At 51.6% G+C, this 16,828-nt stretch overlaps 1 protein-coding gene across 3 annotated transcripts in view; it reads left to right on the top strand.

Annotated features, from left to right (window-relative positions):
* Positions 1 to 16,828, top strand: part of Ube2f (ubiquitin conjugating enzyme E2 F (putative)) — a 38,768-nt gene that overhangs the window by 16,031 nt on the left and 5,909 nt on the right. For all 3 annotated transcript variants that reach the window (XR_006151346.1, XR_006151347.1, XM_042702355.1), the window contains exons 5-7: positions 10,703 to 10,770; positions 14,606 to 14,676; positions 15,699 to 15,756. Coding sequence is in view for 1 of the 3 variants with exons in the window: in XM_042702355.1 (XP_042558289.1) it covers positions 10,703 to 10,770; positions 14,606 to 14,676; positions 15,699 to 15,756 (197 nt within the window). In the remaining 2 variants the exon portion in view is untranslated. The remainder of the gene's footprint in view (positions 1 to 10,702; positions 10,771 to 14,605; positions 14,677 to 15,698; positions 15,757 to 16,828) is intronic.

The raw sequence follows: 16,828 nt of genomic DNA, 5'->3' as shown, positions 1-16,828 counted from the left end.
GTCCTTAGCTCCCTCTGCGTCCCCTGACCCCGACCCCTGACTCCTGCTGCCAGGTTCCCCTTTCACAATCATGCGTTGTTTCTGTTGGCAGGAGGGCTTGGACTCTGGGCCTGGGCACTGTCTCTGGTGTTTGTGCAATCCTCAAATCTTGGCCTCCTGAATAGCTAGGATTACAGGTGTGAGCCACAGGCGCTGAGCTTCATTCATGTCATTAGTCTGAACAACAAATTTTGAAGTCTGCCCAAATCGATATTCCTTGCCTTGATTTGCCCTTTAGCATTTATAAGGCTAAGACTTGGTGACATTCCGCATGAAGACTGGCTACATGCGTCAGAGGAAGTGAGCCCAGGCATTCCACACACCCTGCCGCAGATGTGTGGATGGCACACGGTGTACGTGTGATGCACTGGCCTGTATGACACGCCTGCTGTGCGTGTGTGAGGTACGGTGGAGAGCGCAGGGGACTGGTCACCCCTGCCTGGGACTTGAGCCTTCACAGTTGCCTAGGGGCTCAGCTGGCTCCTCGTAGAGAGCCAGCCAAGTGGGCCCTGACTCTTACGACAGCTGGGGCCGTCACTCGAGCCTGGTGTCTGGTGCCAGGGGCGATAGTCAGCTGTCCTTGCACGGCCACCCTCCGCCGGGCGGCCCTGGGCGGCCCTGTGTCCCCTGGGCCAGGCCAGGCAGCATAGGAAGATACAGCTTTTCAAGAGGAGGTGCAGCGCCAGGAACAAGGGATTACCCCCTCCCAGGGGTGGGGGTATCCTATGCTGCTGTGGGCGGGGAGGAGGAGGGGAGAGGGAATTAGCCAGAGGCGTCTCGAATTCTCACCTCTAAATTCTTAGAATGCTCCAAGGAAATCCTTAGAAACGTTTGTAAAGAGGCACCAGAGTGGGAAATTCACTAGCTTGGCTCTCCTTTCATGTTTTCTGTTCAAAAACTAAAGTATTAAGACGTAGCCAAAGGAGATGATTTAGATGCATAATGCTGTCAGCTCCTTTACAAATGTAAAAATCACTCAGAGGACTGTGACCGAGAAGGGAAGGGAGTTCTGACTTGAAGTGAGTCTAATAGATAATGTGGCATTTCACGCAGGCCAAAGAGGTTGGGCACCCAGAGCCCGTCCCAGGGCTGTCCACAGATGTTTCTGGTATCAGTTGACAGATGGAAAGATAGGGTTGTTAACTTAGAACTGAAGTGGGCAGCAAAAGACAATAGGAAGGAAGGACGGACTTAGTGTTGTGGAATGCAGGTGGGCTCGAAGGGTGTGACAGGCCAGTGTGACAGGCATCGAGTGACCAGCTAATTAAGAAGTGGTTTTGCAAGGTGATTAGCCATGAATAAACGGTGGCCTCGTTTTGGCCTCATTTTCTCATAGGTAGGATGAGTTGGTTTTTGTGGGAAATATTCAGTGATAAGACAACCTCAATTTCAAATGTTCTTGGTGACTTTACAATTCTAATTGCTCAGCCCGGCATGGTGGTCCATACCTGCGACCCCAGCACCCAGGAGGCTGTAGCAGGAGGATCTTGCAGGAGGCCAGTGAGACTCCATCTCAAAGCAGCTACAGAACTCCATGTGGAGATGCACAGAGGCCCTAAGACAGACATTTAGCATGTATAACTCTGGTCTGGCACCATTTTTGCTTGGAGATGAGGAGGGCATTAGGCTGTGGTTGGTGCCCCCCTCTTAGCAGTGGGGTGACCCATCCCTGGCCCTGGATAGGTGAAGTGAGTGATGGTAAAAGCGCATGTCCCTTGCTGCCTCCTGGGCCGCACCGTCCAGTGTGGGCGTCTTCACAGGAGCTCTGAGGAGCATGTGCACTGTGCTGCTAAATCATGCAGGGTTTTCCAGAAATTCATGTCTCGTGGTTAAAATTATTGCATTATTCTAAGTAACCTCAGACTTGTGTGTTTCTAGCAAGTGTTCTCTGTCTCCCAGAGCTCTCTGTGTGCCAGGGCTCTGCCATTTCCCAGGCCTGGGTCTGCTGGTCCTTGGGTACCCACAGAGCCATGTTGTTTTTCTAGGTTTATTCCTATCACGTGCTTGGATTTCGGTCAGTCTCACAGCTCAGGAAGTGGTCCTTCCCTTCTTTTTACCAGGATCACATGAGTGTTGTGATAGGGATCATATATACAACAGCATCTTGGATGTGCTTAGAGTTGTTCTTGAAAACAGCAGAGTTGTTTCTGTTTTGGTATTTTGCATTCCATCAGGTAAGAATGCATGGTAGTTGGTTCACGCCTGTCATCCTAGCTACTCAGCAGGCTGAGATGAGCATCGCGGTTCAAAGCCAGCCCAGGCAGGAAGCCTGTGAGACTCTTATCTCCAGTAAACCACTCAGAAAACTGAAGTGGCACTGTGGCTCAAGTGGTAGAGTGCAAGCCTTGAGCAAAAAACAAAACAAAACAAAAAACTAAAGGATAGTGCCCAGCCCTTGAGTTCAAGTCCCAAGAATGGCACCAAGAAATAAAAAGCCTGGTAAATATTGACATGCCAGTGCTGGGCCTGGGCACACACTTGCTGGGGACATTGTGTCCCAAAGCTGTGTGCTCAGCGTGTTCAGGGTGTCAGCCAGGAGTCAGAAAGTCACTTGGTTATGAAGGCCGCTGTGGCGGTGATCTGCCCACTGTAGCCGCTCACCCAGGTTCATGGTTTCTAAACAGACTCTGGGGGTCACACCAACAGTGAAACAAATGATCAAGGTAATGCTTACACAGTGAAGTTTGAATTTGACACCTAAGTACAAGGCAGGGGGCAAAGGAACTGGCCAGTGCAGGCCAGGGTCGCAGGGAGCTGCAGGCCTCGGCCATGGTAGGCTGACGATGTTGGGGTCACGGTGGAGGAGGTGTCACAGCCCGCTTCTGCCTGCACCTGGTGAGAGGTTTTGGGACGTTCTCTGATGGTTGAAAGTAAATACGCTCTTCAGATTAAAAGCAGGGAAGCAACCTGGGGGAAGGCAGAGCAGCATTCAGGCAGGGAAATGTTTCCCTGTGGCTCACAAAAGCAAGAGAAAACACTAGTAAGGGAACCAGTGGAATGAGATGAAGCAAGCCGCGTCCGGCCCTGATCCCACTGGGACCACTGAGCTGAGCGGCACCCTCGGGGCTGGGGAACAGGGACTTCTCAATTCTTAACCCAGCTTCCTCTGCTGAAGACTAAAATTACACACCGTGAAATGTGCCCATTGGGACGGACAGCTTGATGTGGGTATCACAGCCCTTCCCCTCTGCCACCCTCCCCCCCCCCCCAGAATAACTTCCTGGTTCTCCTACCCTACGTGAGCGAGGTGTGTCTGACTGCCACGGGCATCGTCACGCATGCATCTGCTGTACTTTTCCTTTCTCTTTACCAACACCTGTGTGGCGCCTCTGAGTCACAGGAAAGATAGGCTGCCCTTCAGAAGACACTTTCCACTGACCAGGCTGCCTGACTGCCCCTCAGCAGCCCCTGGTAGGAGGGTTATCGGTCATTTCCCAGGGACAAGTGGCCTTGTCTGCCATGTCTTTACTAGCCCATTGTGTTTCTTGTCTTATGAAGTATCTTGTCCACTTTCTATTCGCTTCAGTTAATCGGAGCAGGAGTTTTCCTGTGCACGTGTCCCGCTTCTGTATATAATGCATCTTGGTGGGATTTGGACCGTCCTCCCCCTTCTGTCCGGTCTCAGCAAGCCTCATTGTTCTATTCGACTGTATTTGTCCTGTCCCCAGTCAGGAGGCACTCTTTTTTGTCAAAGTGCATGCTAGTTGTTTAAAGGGACTTCATATGGAATAGCACACATGCATGTGGCATGCTTTTGTCACATTGATCATGTACACATGACCTTGAATATGTTCACGTATATGTTTATATTTTTGGTCTAGCAGCCACATACGAGAGAAGATGTGACCTTTGTCCTCCTGAACCTGGCTTCTCTTACTGTGGCGCCAGATCAGACCCTCTCTTCCCTGCAAATGAATATATTTATCACATTTTCTTGACCCGCTTACAGTTGCAGGGCCTCTGGGCTATGACCGTGGCTTGGCTGTGGTAAATTGTGCTGCAGTGTCGGCCCTTTTGCTCAGCTTCTTTGTTCACACCCGGCACTCTACCATTTGAGCCACATCTTCAGCCCAGCTTTTTGCTGGTGAATTAGCGATGGAGTCTTGGACTTTTCTACTTGAGCCAGCTTTGACTCCCCATTCTCTGTCTCGCCCCCTGAGTAGCTAGGATTACAGGCCTAGCTCTGTTTTTAGTTGTGGAGGAACCGCCACACCAGTTTCCACAGTGGATCCTTCCCCATCCCCCATCCTCACCGGCACTTGCTGCTGTGTTCTTGCTGATGGCCGTTCTGACTGGAGTAAGAGGGAACCTCAGTGTCGTTTCAGTTTGCATTTCCTTGATGACATTTCTTCCTGTATTTGTACTTCTTTAGAGAAGTGTCTGTTTGGTTCATCTTCCCATTTATTAATTGGTTATCAGTTCTTTGGATTCTTTATGTGAGTTCTTTGGCTATTCTGGTTATTGGTCCGTCAGGTGCAAGGCTGGCAGAGAATTTCTCCCGTTCTACTGATTGCCTTTTCAGCCTAGCGGATGCATCTTTTGCTGTGCAGAAGCCATTCAGCTTGCTATGACCTCACTTGTCAATCCTCATTCCTATTTGCTGAGCTACTGGAGTTCTATTTAGGAAGTTATTGTCAGTGCCACTAAGTTCTGGTGTTTTCCCTATTCTTTTCTATGTTAGTTTCAGGCTTTGCATTAACATCCTTGCTCTGCTTTGAATTGAATGGGTACAGGGAGAGATACAGGGGTCCTCTTTCTGTCTTTTGCCTGTGGAGATCTACTTGTCCCACCACCATTTGTTAAAGTTTGTGTGTATGCATTTACACACATTTGTCAGACCTGGGGCTTGAACTCAGGGCCTGAGTACTGTACCTGAGCTTTTTGTGCTCAAGGCCACTGCTCTACCCCTTGAAGCCTCAGCTCTACTTCTGGCTTTTTGGTGGACCTTCCTGCCTGAGCTAACAGTCCTCAGATCTCAGCTTCCTGAGTAGCAATTAAAGAAGTTTTGCCTGTTATCCTGGTTTGAAGCCAGCTTAAATAGAGAAAAATGTTAGCATGTCTCAACCAACAAACCAGGCATTGTGGTGCCCAACTGTAATATGGGAGGCAGAGGTAAAAGGAATAGGGTCTGAGGCTAGTTCCGCCAAAACGTGCAAGGCCCTTATCAAAAAATACCTTGGAAGTAGCTGGGTACTGGTGGCTCAATCCTGTAATCCTAGCTACTAGAGAAGCTGGAATCTAAGGATCTCCTTTTGAAGCCAGTCCAGGCAGGAAAGTCCTAGAGGCTGTGGTAGAATACTAGCCTTGAGCAAAGAAGCTCAGGGATAGCACTCAGACCCTGAGTTGAAGCCTCAGGACTGGCCGAGGGATGGCGCGTGCACACACACACACACACACACACACACACACACACACACACACACTACACTCTAAAGCAAAAACATGAGTTAGAGACATAGCTAAAATGGTAGAACGTCTGTCTACCTACAAAGTTCAAGGCCCTGCTTTCAAATCCAAGTATAGCCAAAAGAAAAAAAAAATTACTTTGCAGAGTTGTCAGTATGGCCTGAACACCCGCCCTTTGTCAGCTATGTGAACTATGGATGTTTGTTCCTGCTCATTTTTTAATGTTCTCTTTTGTTAATATTTTAATTTTAATGATGTGCAATTTATCAAAAATTTAAGTGGCTTATGCTTTTTGTGTCCTGTCTCAAACAACTTCTGCTTACTCCAAGATTACAGATGTATTATGTTTCTGAAACAAGCTATTTAGAAAACCAAGCGTGTTCCTCTGCCTGCCCCGATGGTCATCTCTGTACTCTGCCATGCACACCACGAGCTCCACTGCTAGGTAATCCAGGAGAAATAAAGGCATTCCCACAAAGTCCCGCACACGTCTGCCCCCACCGCAGCCATTCTTTTTTTTTTTTTTTTTTTTTTGACGGTCGTGGGACTTGAACTCTGGGCCTGGGCGCTGTCCCTCAGCTCTTCAGCTCAAGGCGAGCGCTCTACCACTTGAGCTACAGCGCCACTTCCGGTTTTCTGGTGGTTTATTGGAGATAGGAGTCTCATGGTCTCTCCTGCCCGGGCTGGCTTTGAACCGCGATCCTCAGATCTCAGCCTCCTGAGTAGCTAGGATTACAGGCGTGAGCCACCAGCGCCCGGCACCACAGCCATTCTTTATGGACAAAGCCCCACACAGAAGCAGCACACAGATTCCCCCTGGTTGTTGTAAACAAGTCAGCAGAGCTCCCTGCGGCAGGATACATTCCTCAGCATAGAATACTGATTCAGATAGCAACATGGGCAAAGCCGTGGTACAAGGACAAAACTTATATCAGCCAGCAGTGCTTTTTTTAAAAAAGCTGGTGTGGGTAGCTCACATCGTAGATACTCAGGAGGCAAAGATCTAAAGATCAGGATTCAAAGCCAACCTGGATAGAAAAGCCCATGAGACTCTTCTCTCCAATTAACCTTCAAAAAAAACTTTTAAGTGGGGGCTGGGAAGGTGGCTCAGTGGTAGAGTACTTGTCTTGCATGCATGAGGCCCTGGGTTCAATTCCTTAGCACCACATAAGCAGAAAAAAGCTGAAGTGGTGCTGTGTCTCAAGTGGTAGAGTGATAGCCTTGAGCTGAAGAGCTGAGAGACAGCGCCCAGGCCCAGAGTCCAGGCCCCACAACTGACCAAAAAAAAAAAAAAAAGCTTTAAGTGGAGCTGTGGCTCAAGCACTACCCTTGAGGAAAAACGCTTAGGGACAGCCAGTGTCCATGCCCTGAGTTCAACCTCAGAACTGGCAAAAAAAAAACCCCAAAAACAAACAAAAAAACAGGCTTACACATGTAACTTCAGCTCCTCCAGAGACAGGTTCAAAGCTAGCCTAGGTAAAAAGTTCATGGGAGCTCCTTCTCAACCAATGAGAAGCTGTGAGGATGGCTGTAGACTGTCATACCAGCTATGCACAGAAAATGTAAACAGGAGCATTGCTGCCCAGCCCAGGCATAAATAAGTGCTAGACTCTGTCTCAAAATAAACTAAAGCAAAAAGGATGGGAGGTGTGACTCAAGTGGCTGGGCACAGACAAGTGTAAAGCCCTGAATTCAAACTCCAGTACAACTGAAATACTATAAAAACAACCAAAAAGTTGTAGTCATACTTTTTTCCCCTTAGAGTTGTCAGAATCTGCTGTTTATTTCCTCAACCTTGTCTTCAGTCCTTGATATGGTTTCTTCTGCCTAATCTGGCCTATTGGTGGTGCTTTGTGTTGAGATTTTCATTTCATGTCCATTGTGTTTTTCTCTGATTCTCTATTTCCTTGCTGAATTCCTTATCCATGTTACTGACTTCACTATCCAGAACTTGAGTTAACTTCTTTACTTCATTTATGTGAAGTCATTGGGTCATTGATCATTTTGTAAACTAGACTTTTGAGTTCTTTGTCATTTCAGTATTTTTGAATTTTGATTGAGGGATTATGAGCTTCTGAGGGAGTCATAATGTCATGTTTCTATATTGTTTTCTGCATTGCGATTTGCACACCACCCTGCAGCTCCTGCTGCTCCATCTCTCTGAGCAGCCAGGCCCTCCCCCACCTCCCGCCTCCCCCTCTGCCGTATGCTGAGAACACACCAGGCTTCTCTCCCGCTGCTGTCCTGTCTGGAAAGCTCTTCCTCCCCAGCTTGCTCTCTCCCACGGCTGGCTCTGAAATGCAGCTGCTCTGCCTTCTTACTCCTTCATCTTGTTAACCTGATGGTCTATAATTTTCCACTGGAGTATAAGGTAGGCACTGTCTCTTGTTGCTGTGTCTGCACAGTTGTGGACACTAGTTGAGTACTTGCTGACTGAGTGGTGGTTTGAGCAGCAGGGTGTAAGCTTTGATACAGTGTATCAAAGAGCATGAGCTCGGTCCATTACTATCGCTGCCTTCCCTTAGTGGAGACGGTATTTGTGAATGAATATCACTTCTTGCCAGGAAGAAGTGTTCAGTGCCAGTACCGAAGAACGTTGTTCACATCAACAAGACTAGTAGGGAAGGTGTTTTGTTATAGGTATGTCTCGTCTTTGTATTTGAAAATTAAAATCGCAAGCGAGAAACAGGGTCTTTCAGGGTCTTTCTGCTGATGGCTAGACAAGGTGTCTTCTGGTATTTTCACCCAAGGGAGAGGAGTGGACAGGGTGTGACGTGTCAGAGGCCTTGCTCCCCAGGGAGGTCCCTCGCTGTGCACACGTCCCTGCACTCGCTCCTGGCAGCCGGCCGGCGGCCACACCTGCCTCTCTTCCTTCCAGAGAGCCTGCTTCATCCTGAGCACTTAGAGTTGAGAAAATTACATGGTTAGCTAATACTGAAGACAGTCCTGCCACTTTCTCTACGTTTTCACCCATAAGGTGGAACTGCAGATTCATCACCTTCAGCTTATTAGAAACGACAGGCAAACGTGTTTGTTGTCACAGTGGCCACCTCATGCTCTATTTCAAGCTCCTATTTCAACGTTTCTCAGGCCAGTCCTGTCGCCCTGCGGTGGGCATGGGCATGGACCCTGGACAGGAAGAGCCCTTAAGGTTGTTCCTGGCTGGCTTCTCAGGGGTGTGAGGCGTGCGTTCACAGAGGTGCAGAGATCAGAGTTATAAAGGGGTTTGTCAGTCATCCCTGCTGCCAAAGTGCAGTGTCTGAACCCAGGACATTCCTCCACGAAGTGCGTTTCACAGGCACAGTGTTGTACCTTACACGCATGCACACATGCGCGCGTGCACACACACACACACTCAGTGTGAGGCAGGGGAAGTGCACGGGGCCTCAGTCTTCTGGGGATGTTCACACCTGGAGGCAGGGCAGTTCACCCAGCCTGTGAGAGGACGTCTTCCTTTGAAGTGGAGCAATTAGGGGCTGGGGAGACCACTAGGCCCAGGAGCATGTTGGCATGTTGTCCAGCATGGAGTTCGGCCGTGTAGAAATGGTCCTGCCTAGGGGCCAGTGTGCACATACTCCTTGAGGGTTTTGCTCTTACACCTGGTCCCCTTGGCACACTCTGGCGTGTGCTTCCTCCAAGACAAGAAGAAGTGGACTCGAGCTGGGGGGAGGGAGGAGGGAAGGGTTTCCTCACATTGTAATGGAAAGTGGGGCTCAGCTTTCTCCCTCTGTACACTGTTGTGTGCTAAGTCCTAGTTGTCCAAGAAGCCAGATTGTTCTAGCCTCAACACCTTGGCTAGGAACTAGGCCTGCATGAATTGGGTCATGGTGTACTGGGCCATGGTGAACACAGGCCATAGGCACCCTGCCTGGCGCAGGTGCGTGGGGCAGTGTGGCTGCAGAGCCAGGTGAGGACAGGGGTCAGGGAGATGGCCCGCGGTCAGCACTGGGAGAACGTGCCACAGGGTGGGTGGTGCAGCTTCGGGGCAGGCTCGGCATCGACGAGACAGAGTGGGTCAGGTAAGCGCTGCGGCTTCAAGGAGAGACGCACTGAGCTCCCAGAGATGGTCTCGTGAAAGAAGAAAAATGAGAAAGGACTCTTCTGTTTTCAGAGCAGAGTTAAGAAAGGTAATTCTGAACAAATGCAGCAGTGGTACTCACTAGACACTGTGTTGAAAGGAACAGTACACCTTGTGGGTGAGGATGGGAGGGAAAAACTGGGAGAGAACACAGGAAGGGGTGACGTGGTCCAAAAAGAAATGTGCCCATTACCTGACTTAGGCAACTGCAGCCCTCCCTACATCACCTTTGAAGTAAGAGCAAGAACAGGTGTGTAAATGAGAGCACGGCGGGCAGAGTCAGCCCGTGACTGCTGTCCTGGTTACGGTTGATGCTCCTCACTTGTTAGGGCACAAACGGACAAAGCTTGCTATAGTCCATGGAGACCGCAAACCAGGACTTACAGATACGGTTCCAGCTGAGGGACAGCAGAGAGAATGGTCTGGCATCTTTGACACAGGCAGAGAGTTGGAATCTTATTTCTTCAGTGGAATGGAAAGCTAACCAGAGAGAATACCAAGGAGAAAGGATGGAAGGTTCTGGAGTAGTCTGATGTTAGCGCTGTGTCTACTGTGGGCAGCGGTCATTCCTGGAAGGACAGAGCCTGGGCCCTGCGATGGGCCGCGTGTGTGGAGGGAAGCTGGTCTCTGGTGAGGGGCAGAGCAGGCTCACGAGGCCCCCGTGAGCTGTGGTGGCCGTGCAGAGTGGACTTCACCACCTGCAGAGCTAAGAAGCCTCGTGTGAAGGTTCTGAGGTTCTGTGTCTCGTGTCCAAATTGGTGTGAGGATCCCTCCTCAGCACCTGGGAGAACAGTGGGCTGTCACTCACTGTCTTTGGACGGTCACAAATCCAGGTGCATGTATAAGAGTTAGACATACGCACGGGTTAGTGTTCTTGTTACTGGTGGAACTCTGTAAGGTAGGGGAGGTTCACTTTTTTCCGTAGGTTTCAGTGTATCGTGGGGAAGGTGTGGTGGAGCCCCTCACCTCATGGAGGATAGGAAGGGCCCAGGGCAAGGGAGAGCCCAGGACATACCCTGTGCCCCGCCCCGCCCAGGGCAGGACTGACCCCCCCCCCCCCCCCCCCAGCTCTACAGCCCTAGTCTAATTCTCTTTGTTTGCAAACCCTAACTTAGTGTTTGCCTTCTGTCCCTTTTTTGTTTGTCTATTTAAAGGATTTTTTTTGTGTGTTTTTAATAGATGAGGGTTACTACCAGGGTGGAAAATTTCAGTTTGAAACTGAAGTTCCTGATGCATACAACATGGTGGTGAGTAGTCTCCGCTTGAGCCTTGTCTCCCCAGCCCAGGTGGGGTGCTTGCCAGGGAGGGGGCTGGGCCCTCTTGGGGACTGGGCACCAAGTCTCCGTGCTCCCAAGTCTCCGTGCTCCCAAGTCTCCGTGCTCCCAAGTCTCCGTGCTCCCCTGCCGCCCCTGGGAGCAGCTGGGGTTTCAGAACAGAAATTCATTTCCTCGGCAAGTGGGGATGAGTGCTCCGTGCCAGGTCGTTTTGCTAAGTATGGGGCACGTTGTTCAAGATCAGCACTTCACAGTGTGCTGCTGTAGAGCTTGCGAACACAGCGACGACTCGTGTTCATGCAAGGCATCCTCCCCGGAGCTGAGGTTCCGGGTTTGGTCGGTGCTTTAGAGGTGGGGAGGGAATAGTGAAGGAGAGACGGACTGGCAGATGGTCTGAAGCTAGTGGACTCCTGTCCATCAGAGAAGGAAAGGCGGTGGTCACATTGGGAAGGTTGCCGGGGTGGTTCAGCTTTTGAGGAGGAGTTGAGTCAGCTCTGAATCTGGGGAGAGCATTGTGCTCCGGGGCACAGGCTCTGAGCCGCTGGGGTCACAGCTGTGGGATTTGCCACCTGTGGGGTCACAAGAGAGGAATCAGGGTGAGGGAAAAGCAGCTCAGATTTGGGGGTGCTGTTAAGTACTTTTGACTTGGGATTGAGAAACCACTGAAGCTCCTGAGCAGCGCCACCCTCCTGAGTGGGGTCAGAGGCCGGGGTTCGCCCAGGAGCTGGACAGCTCTCCCCCGGTGTTTACTGTGTACACCGTGTGTGTACAGTGAGAGGTGTGTGTGTATGTGTGTGCGTGTGTGTGAGAGAGAGAGAGAGGGGTGGGGGAGGAGGGAGAAGGGGGGAGACTCCTGATGCTTTCTAACCCTCTCAGCCTATCAAATGGAACAGAAAAATCTGGTGGTCTATGTTGAGCAAAGCCTGAGGATGCCATTGCTGTGCTCTGCTGACTGTTGGCACCAAACACCAGGGTACAGTTCAGTGACTGCAGCTCTCTCTCTCTCTCTCTCTCCCTCTCCCTCTCCCTCTCCCTCTCCCTCTCCCTCTCTCTCTCCCTCTCCCTCTCTCTCTCTCTCTCTCCCCCTCTCCCTCTCCCCCCTCTCCCCTCCCCCTCTCTCTCCCTCTTTCTCCCTCTCTCTCCCTCTCCTTCCCTCTTCTCCTCCCCCCCAAGTCCTGGGGCTTGAACTCAAGGCCTGGGCACTGTTCCTGAGCTTCTTTTGCTTAAGGCTAGCACTCTACCACTTGAGCCATAGCACCATTTCTGACTTTTTCTGACTATGTGGTACTGAGGAATTGAACCCAAGGCTTCATGCATGCTAGGCAAGCACTCTACCACTGAGCCACCTTCCCAGCCCTGCAACTCTCTTTTACTTGAAGCCAAATCTCTCCCTCCCCCCCACCCCCCACCCCTCTGGTAGTACTAGGGTTTGAATTCCAGGCCTTCCACTTTCAAGGTAGGCTCTTTACCACTAAACCACACCTCTGGACCTGTTTTACCTTCTTACCTTTTGCTGGGATCTGCTGCCTGTCTTAGGCCTCCTGCCATGACCACAGCCTCTTGCTCTTGGAATGAGTGGGGTCTTGGGAATTTTTCTGCCTGGGCTGGCCCACAACCGTGATCCCACCTTCCCCCAGGCAGCAGGCTCATGCCACTGCGCCCAGCTACAGGTGCAAGTTTGCCTAGTCTGGCCTTGAGCGTCAATCCTGTCAGAGCTGCCAAGTAGCTAAGATCACAGGTTTGGACACCATGCCCAGCTTAAGCCAGATCGACCTATGAAATGGATTTCTATTGGGCTGCTATACTAAAAGTTCTTTTCAGAGATGAGGAATTGTTGGCAATCTAAGAAAAAGAAAATAATTGTTTTAATAAAGACAAGAAAGTGCGCCTGTCAGGTGTCTAGCCAGCCAGCCACCTAACACTGAGACTTTACATCCTCCCCAGATGACAAACCAAGACGCCTCACAGAGGCAGCTGGGAAGGTTGGTTTAAGGTTGAGATGAAGAGTTTGGGGGCCGGTTTTTGGTTTCTGGAAACCGCTAGGCATACAGAATGTAAAGTTCCAGACTTACTAAGTATCCGAGCATGCTCACCTTTGTGCGTCATGTCGAAGGCAAGAGGAAGGAAACTTTCCTCTGCCAAGGACCATTTGGCTATTTTAACCACATTTATGGAGCATGCAGAATTACCAGACGGCCTCGGGCTGCTGAGGAGCCTGGGAAGCCTGTAGCCCACCTCCTCACTCCACCCGGGCACCGGAGCACGCTGTGCCCTGACTCCCTTTGGCAGCTCAGGGAAGATTTTGGCCCGGGCCGATGGACTTGCCAACAAGATGAGGTCGCCCCATCCCACACGCGACCTGCTGGCAGGACTGGCTGTGACCCCTGTGCCGACCCAGGGTATCTCGCTGAGGTCCCCGTGGGCTGCACGTAGGCGTGCGGTGGCCATTCTGAAGGTCCCCTGCACCGTCAGCCAGGGCCTCTGACCCTGTTGCTCTGGAGGGCGCCCCGCGGAGGCCTCCCTACAGGGTGTGAGCAAGTGGGCAGGCCCATGGCCATGGCAGGTCTTCAGTGGAGGAAGTAGGGCAGCCGTGGGACCCCCAGGGCTGTCTGAAAGGACGACCGTGTGGATGCACACGGCACACACACCTGCGAGGGGAGAGCCAGGGCACTCTGCATGGAGTAGGATGGTATATCACGTCCAAAAGACCTCGAAGATGAAGAGCCATTTCTGTATGTAGTGATATTTACCTGTAGTTATGTAATTATATAGCTTACATCATTATGAACTTATACTGTTCGCTATAATTTTACATAAACTATAAATCAGTGTATATTTCACTTTTGTTGTCTCCCTAAAAGAGTATGGATTACCTTTTTTTGGCTTGAGAGGTACCAGGGATTAAACTTGGCCTAGCATCGCTTTTCTCATATTCAATTCATGATGGAATCTGTAATCCAGGGTCTGAGCTGGGCAGGGCCAACTCTGAACACCCCAGACATAGGTCCCCGTGTGGACCATGCTAATATGTACACAGATGTCCAGCCATGGACAGGGCCTAGCCTCATGAGGGGCGCTCGTGGCCAGCGTGGTACAGTAGCTTTTCATACAAAGCTGTCTGGTTGGAGTTTGGAGACATTTTTTTTTGTGTGTGTGTGTCCAGTCTTGGGCCTGAACTCTGGGCCTGGGTACTGTCCCTCAGCTTTTCAGCTCAAGGGTAGTGCTCTACCATTTGAGCCACAGTGCCACTTCTGGCTTTTTGCTTATGTGGTGCTGAGGAATCGAACCCAGGGCCTCATGCATGCAAGGCAAGCACTCTACCACTGAGCCACCTTCCCAGCCCTCTGGTTGGAGTTTGGGGCTGGGTGCTGTGGGCCTCTTTAGAGCCCTGCCAGGTCACAGCCTGTGGCCAGGTCTTGTCACGCCTTGTAGAGGTGCACTTAAGGTGTGTTTACAGGCGTGGTGTGCACATGTGCTCTGTGCAGGTGGTGAGTAGATGGAGTGGAGACTCGTGTGTGTGTGTGTGTGTGTGCGTGTGTGTGTGTGTGTGTGTGTACGTACGCACGCAGTGTAAAGGCCCTCCATGCACAGACACGTGTGTGTGTGTGTGTGTGTGTGTACGTACGCACGCAGTGTAAAGGCCCTCCGTGCACAGACACGTGTGTGTGTGTGTGCGCGTGTGTGTGTACGTACGCACGCAGTGTAAAGGCCCTCCGTGCACAGACACGTGTGTGTGTGTGTGTGTGTGTGTGTGCAGTGTAAAGGCCCTCTGCACACAGACACTCATCCTGACCCCTCTCTGTTGCAGCCTCCCAAAGTGAAATGTCTGACCAAGATCTGGCACCCTAACATCACAGAGACAGGGGAGATATGTCTGAGGTGAGTGTCCCTCCCTCCTGCGCGGTGAGCACTGTGTGGGCGTGGCCTGCACTCATGAGGCCTGGCCACTTTGGTAAAGTTGGAGTAGCACCCCTCCCCCGCCCCCCTGCAGTCTAGAGCTCTGTTTCCCTGGAGGCCAAGTGTCCAGGCCCAACATGAGGAGTGGGAGAAGCACACACCGCTCCTCTGTGGCCACGTTCTCTCCAAGCTGTGCATTTATCTGCTAATGGTCTCCCTTTTGGTTTTTTTTTTCCCCCTTCCCTTTCTTTTTTTCTTTTCATTCCTACTTGGACGCAGCTTCTGTGCTCAGGGCTCAGTGGCACTCTACTAGTTGAACCACACCCCCATTTCTGGCTTTTTGCTGGTTAATTGGAGATAAGTCTCTGGGGTTTGTCTGCCTGAACCTCAAGCCATGATCCTCCGATCTCAGCCTTCTGAGCAGCCAGGCTCACCGGCCAGAGCCACCCAGTGTCCAGCTCCTCTTGAGTTGGGCTTTTCATTTTGATAAATACTATTTTATATGATCAGAGGCATGTAGGCATTGCACCTTTCTGCTCCTCCTTTCACCTTGTGTTTTTTGAAAAACTGGGCACTAAAATGAACCAGGAACCCTCCAAGGAATCCCTCCGAGGTGGCTCAGAGGAAGCTCAGCCAAAGCTCGGGTGAACCATTCGCCCAGCTCCCTCCCCACCTCCCCACCGCTCCAAGCCAGTCAGTGCTCTTGTCATTTCCACTGTGGCCGGACTTGCTTAAAACACCCACATCACAAGAAAGGGTGTCTGCACAACAACGAAGTAAAATAACAGATCACGCCGTGCGTGCACCTCCCTCGGAGGTGAGGTGGGGAAGCCCGTCTTCAAGCAGACAGGGAACAGAAACACCGAGGAGAAGTCAGTTTCAGAACTACATCTCCCCTGTTCATAAACAAAGACTCGGACACCGCGGAGCCCTCGGGGACCGCGCAGGGTTTGAAGCGCCCTGCCGCACACATGAGACCCGGGGCATTCTTGTGTCTGTTTCAGTTTGCTGAGAGAGCATTCTATCGATGGCACCGGCTGGGCTCCCACCAGAACGCTCAAGGTAAGCGGCATCTCTGGCACCGAGTCCCCCTCTTTCTCAGGCAAGCAGACTCCTGGGAGGGCAGTGTGCCCACGCCAGGCATGCCCACACAGGTGGCCAGGCACACCCTTGGCCCTTGTCTCCCCAGCACCTGCCACCCGGGGCCGCTCAGCCGAGCTTGGGCCCGTCCAGACCTGGTTGGATGAGGGCTGTTGGCCAGGGCTAAACACCCTCCAGGAGACAGCGCGAGAGCGCGCGCAGCTAGCTGTGCTCTGACCCTCTCTGAAGGACTGTCACCAAACAGGCATCTTGGGAAAACAGTGCATGAAACCTGTGGGCCCGTGTCCAGGGTCAGAATGTGCTGACCATGTGAGACCCGCGTGGGCTGAGGTCTCTGCCACAGGGGCAGCCCGCCCCGACTCTTCCGCTTCTCCCCATGCCCTCAGCGCCACCCTCTGCCCAGAAGGCGCTCCCCTCCCGCAGCCCTCTGCTGCACCCCCGCAGGCCTCCGCACGCTACCCTCTCTGGCCTCCCTCCAGCCTTTGCCCCCAGCGCGGAGGGCTGTGTGTGAGCCTGAGCCCCGCCCCCCCATCTGCCCAGCCCCCACCAGACTGAGCCCTGGGCCGGAGCCGGGTGTGTGGATGAATGGAGGGGCGGATGATGGGAGGAAACAGAACAGTTAACCACTAGCTGAGAATACGGAGGAGCGAGGAGCAGCCACGGAGGGGACAGGACGGCGATGGAGCGGGGCCAGCTGTGATGGAATGACACATTTTGTTTTAATGAAGTTTTCAGTCCTGGAAATGTTGTCCATCCCTTGGTTTTTGAGGTAACTGGAGCAAAACTAGAAGACTTGGGGGCGTAGTTAGCTTATCTACAGCGCCCCCCCAAATGCAGTTGACATTACAAATAGCAAGTTTGCTTTATTTTTGTTTTTCTGTAATTTTTAATTTGTTTTTTGGTACCCATCCTGGGGCTTGAGCTCAGGTCTCTGCGCTTCTTTTGCTCAAGGCTAGCACTCTACCACTTGAGCCACAACTCTGGCTTTGTAGTTTTTGTTTTTGTTTCTTTTTGGTAGATAATTGGAGATGAC

Source organism: Dipodomys spectabilis, unplaced genomic scaffold (genome assembly GCF_019054845.1).
Source record: "Dipodomys spectabilis isolate Male_0828 unplaced genomic scaffold, ASM1905484v1 ptg000321l, whole genome shotgun sequence".
Taxonomy (NCBI): Eukaryota; Metazoa; Chordata; class Mammalia; order Rodentia; family Heteromyidae; genus Dipodomys; species Dipodomys spectabilis.
This window is presented reverse-complemented; position numbering and strand designations above follow the sequence as displayed.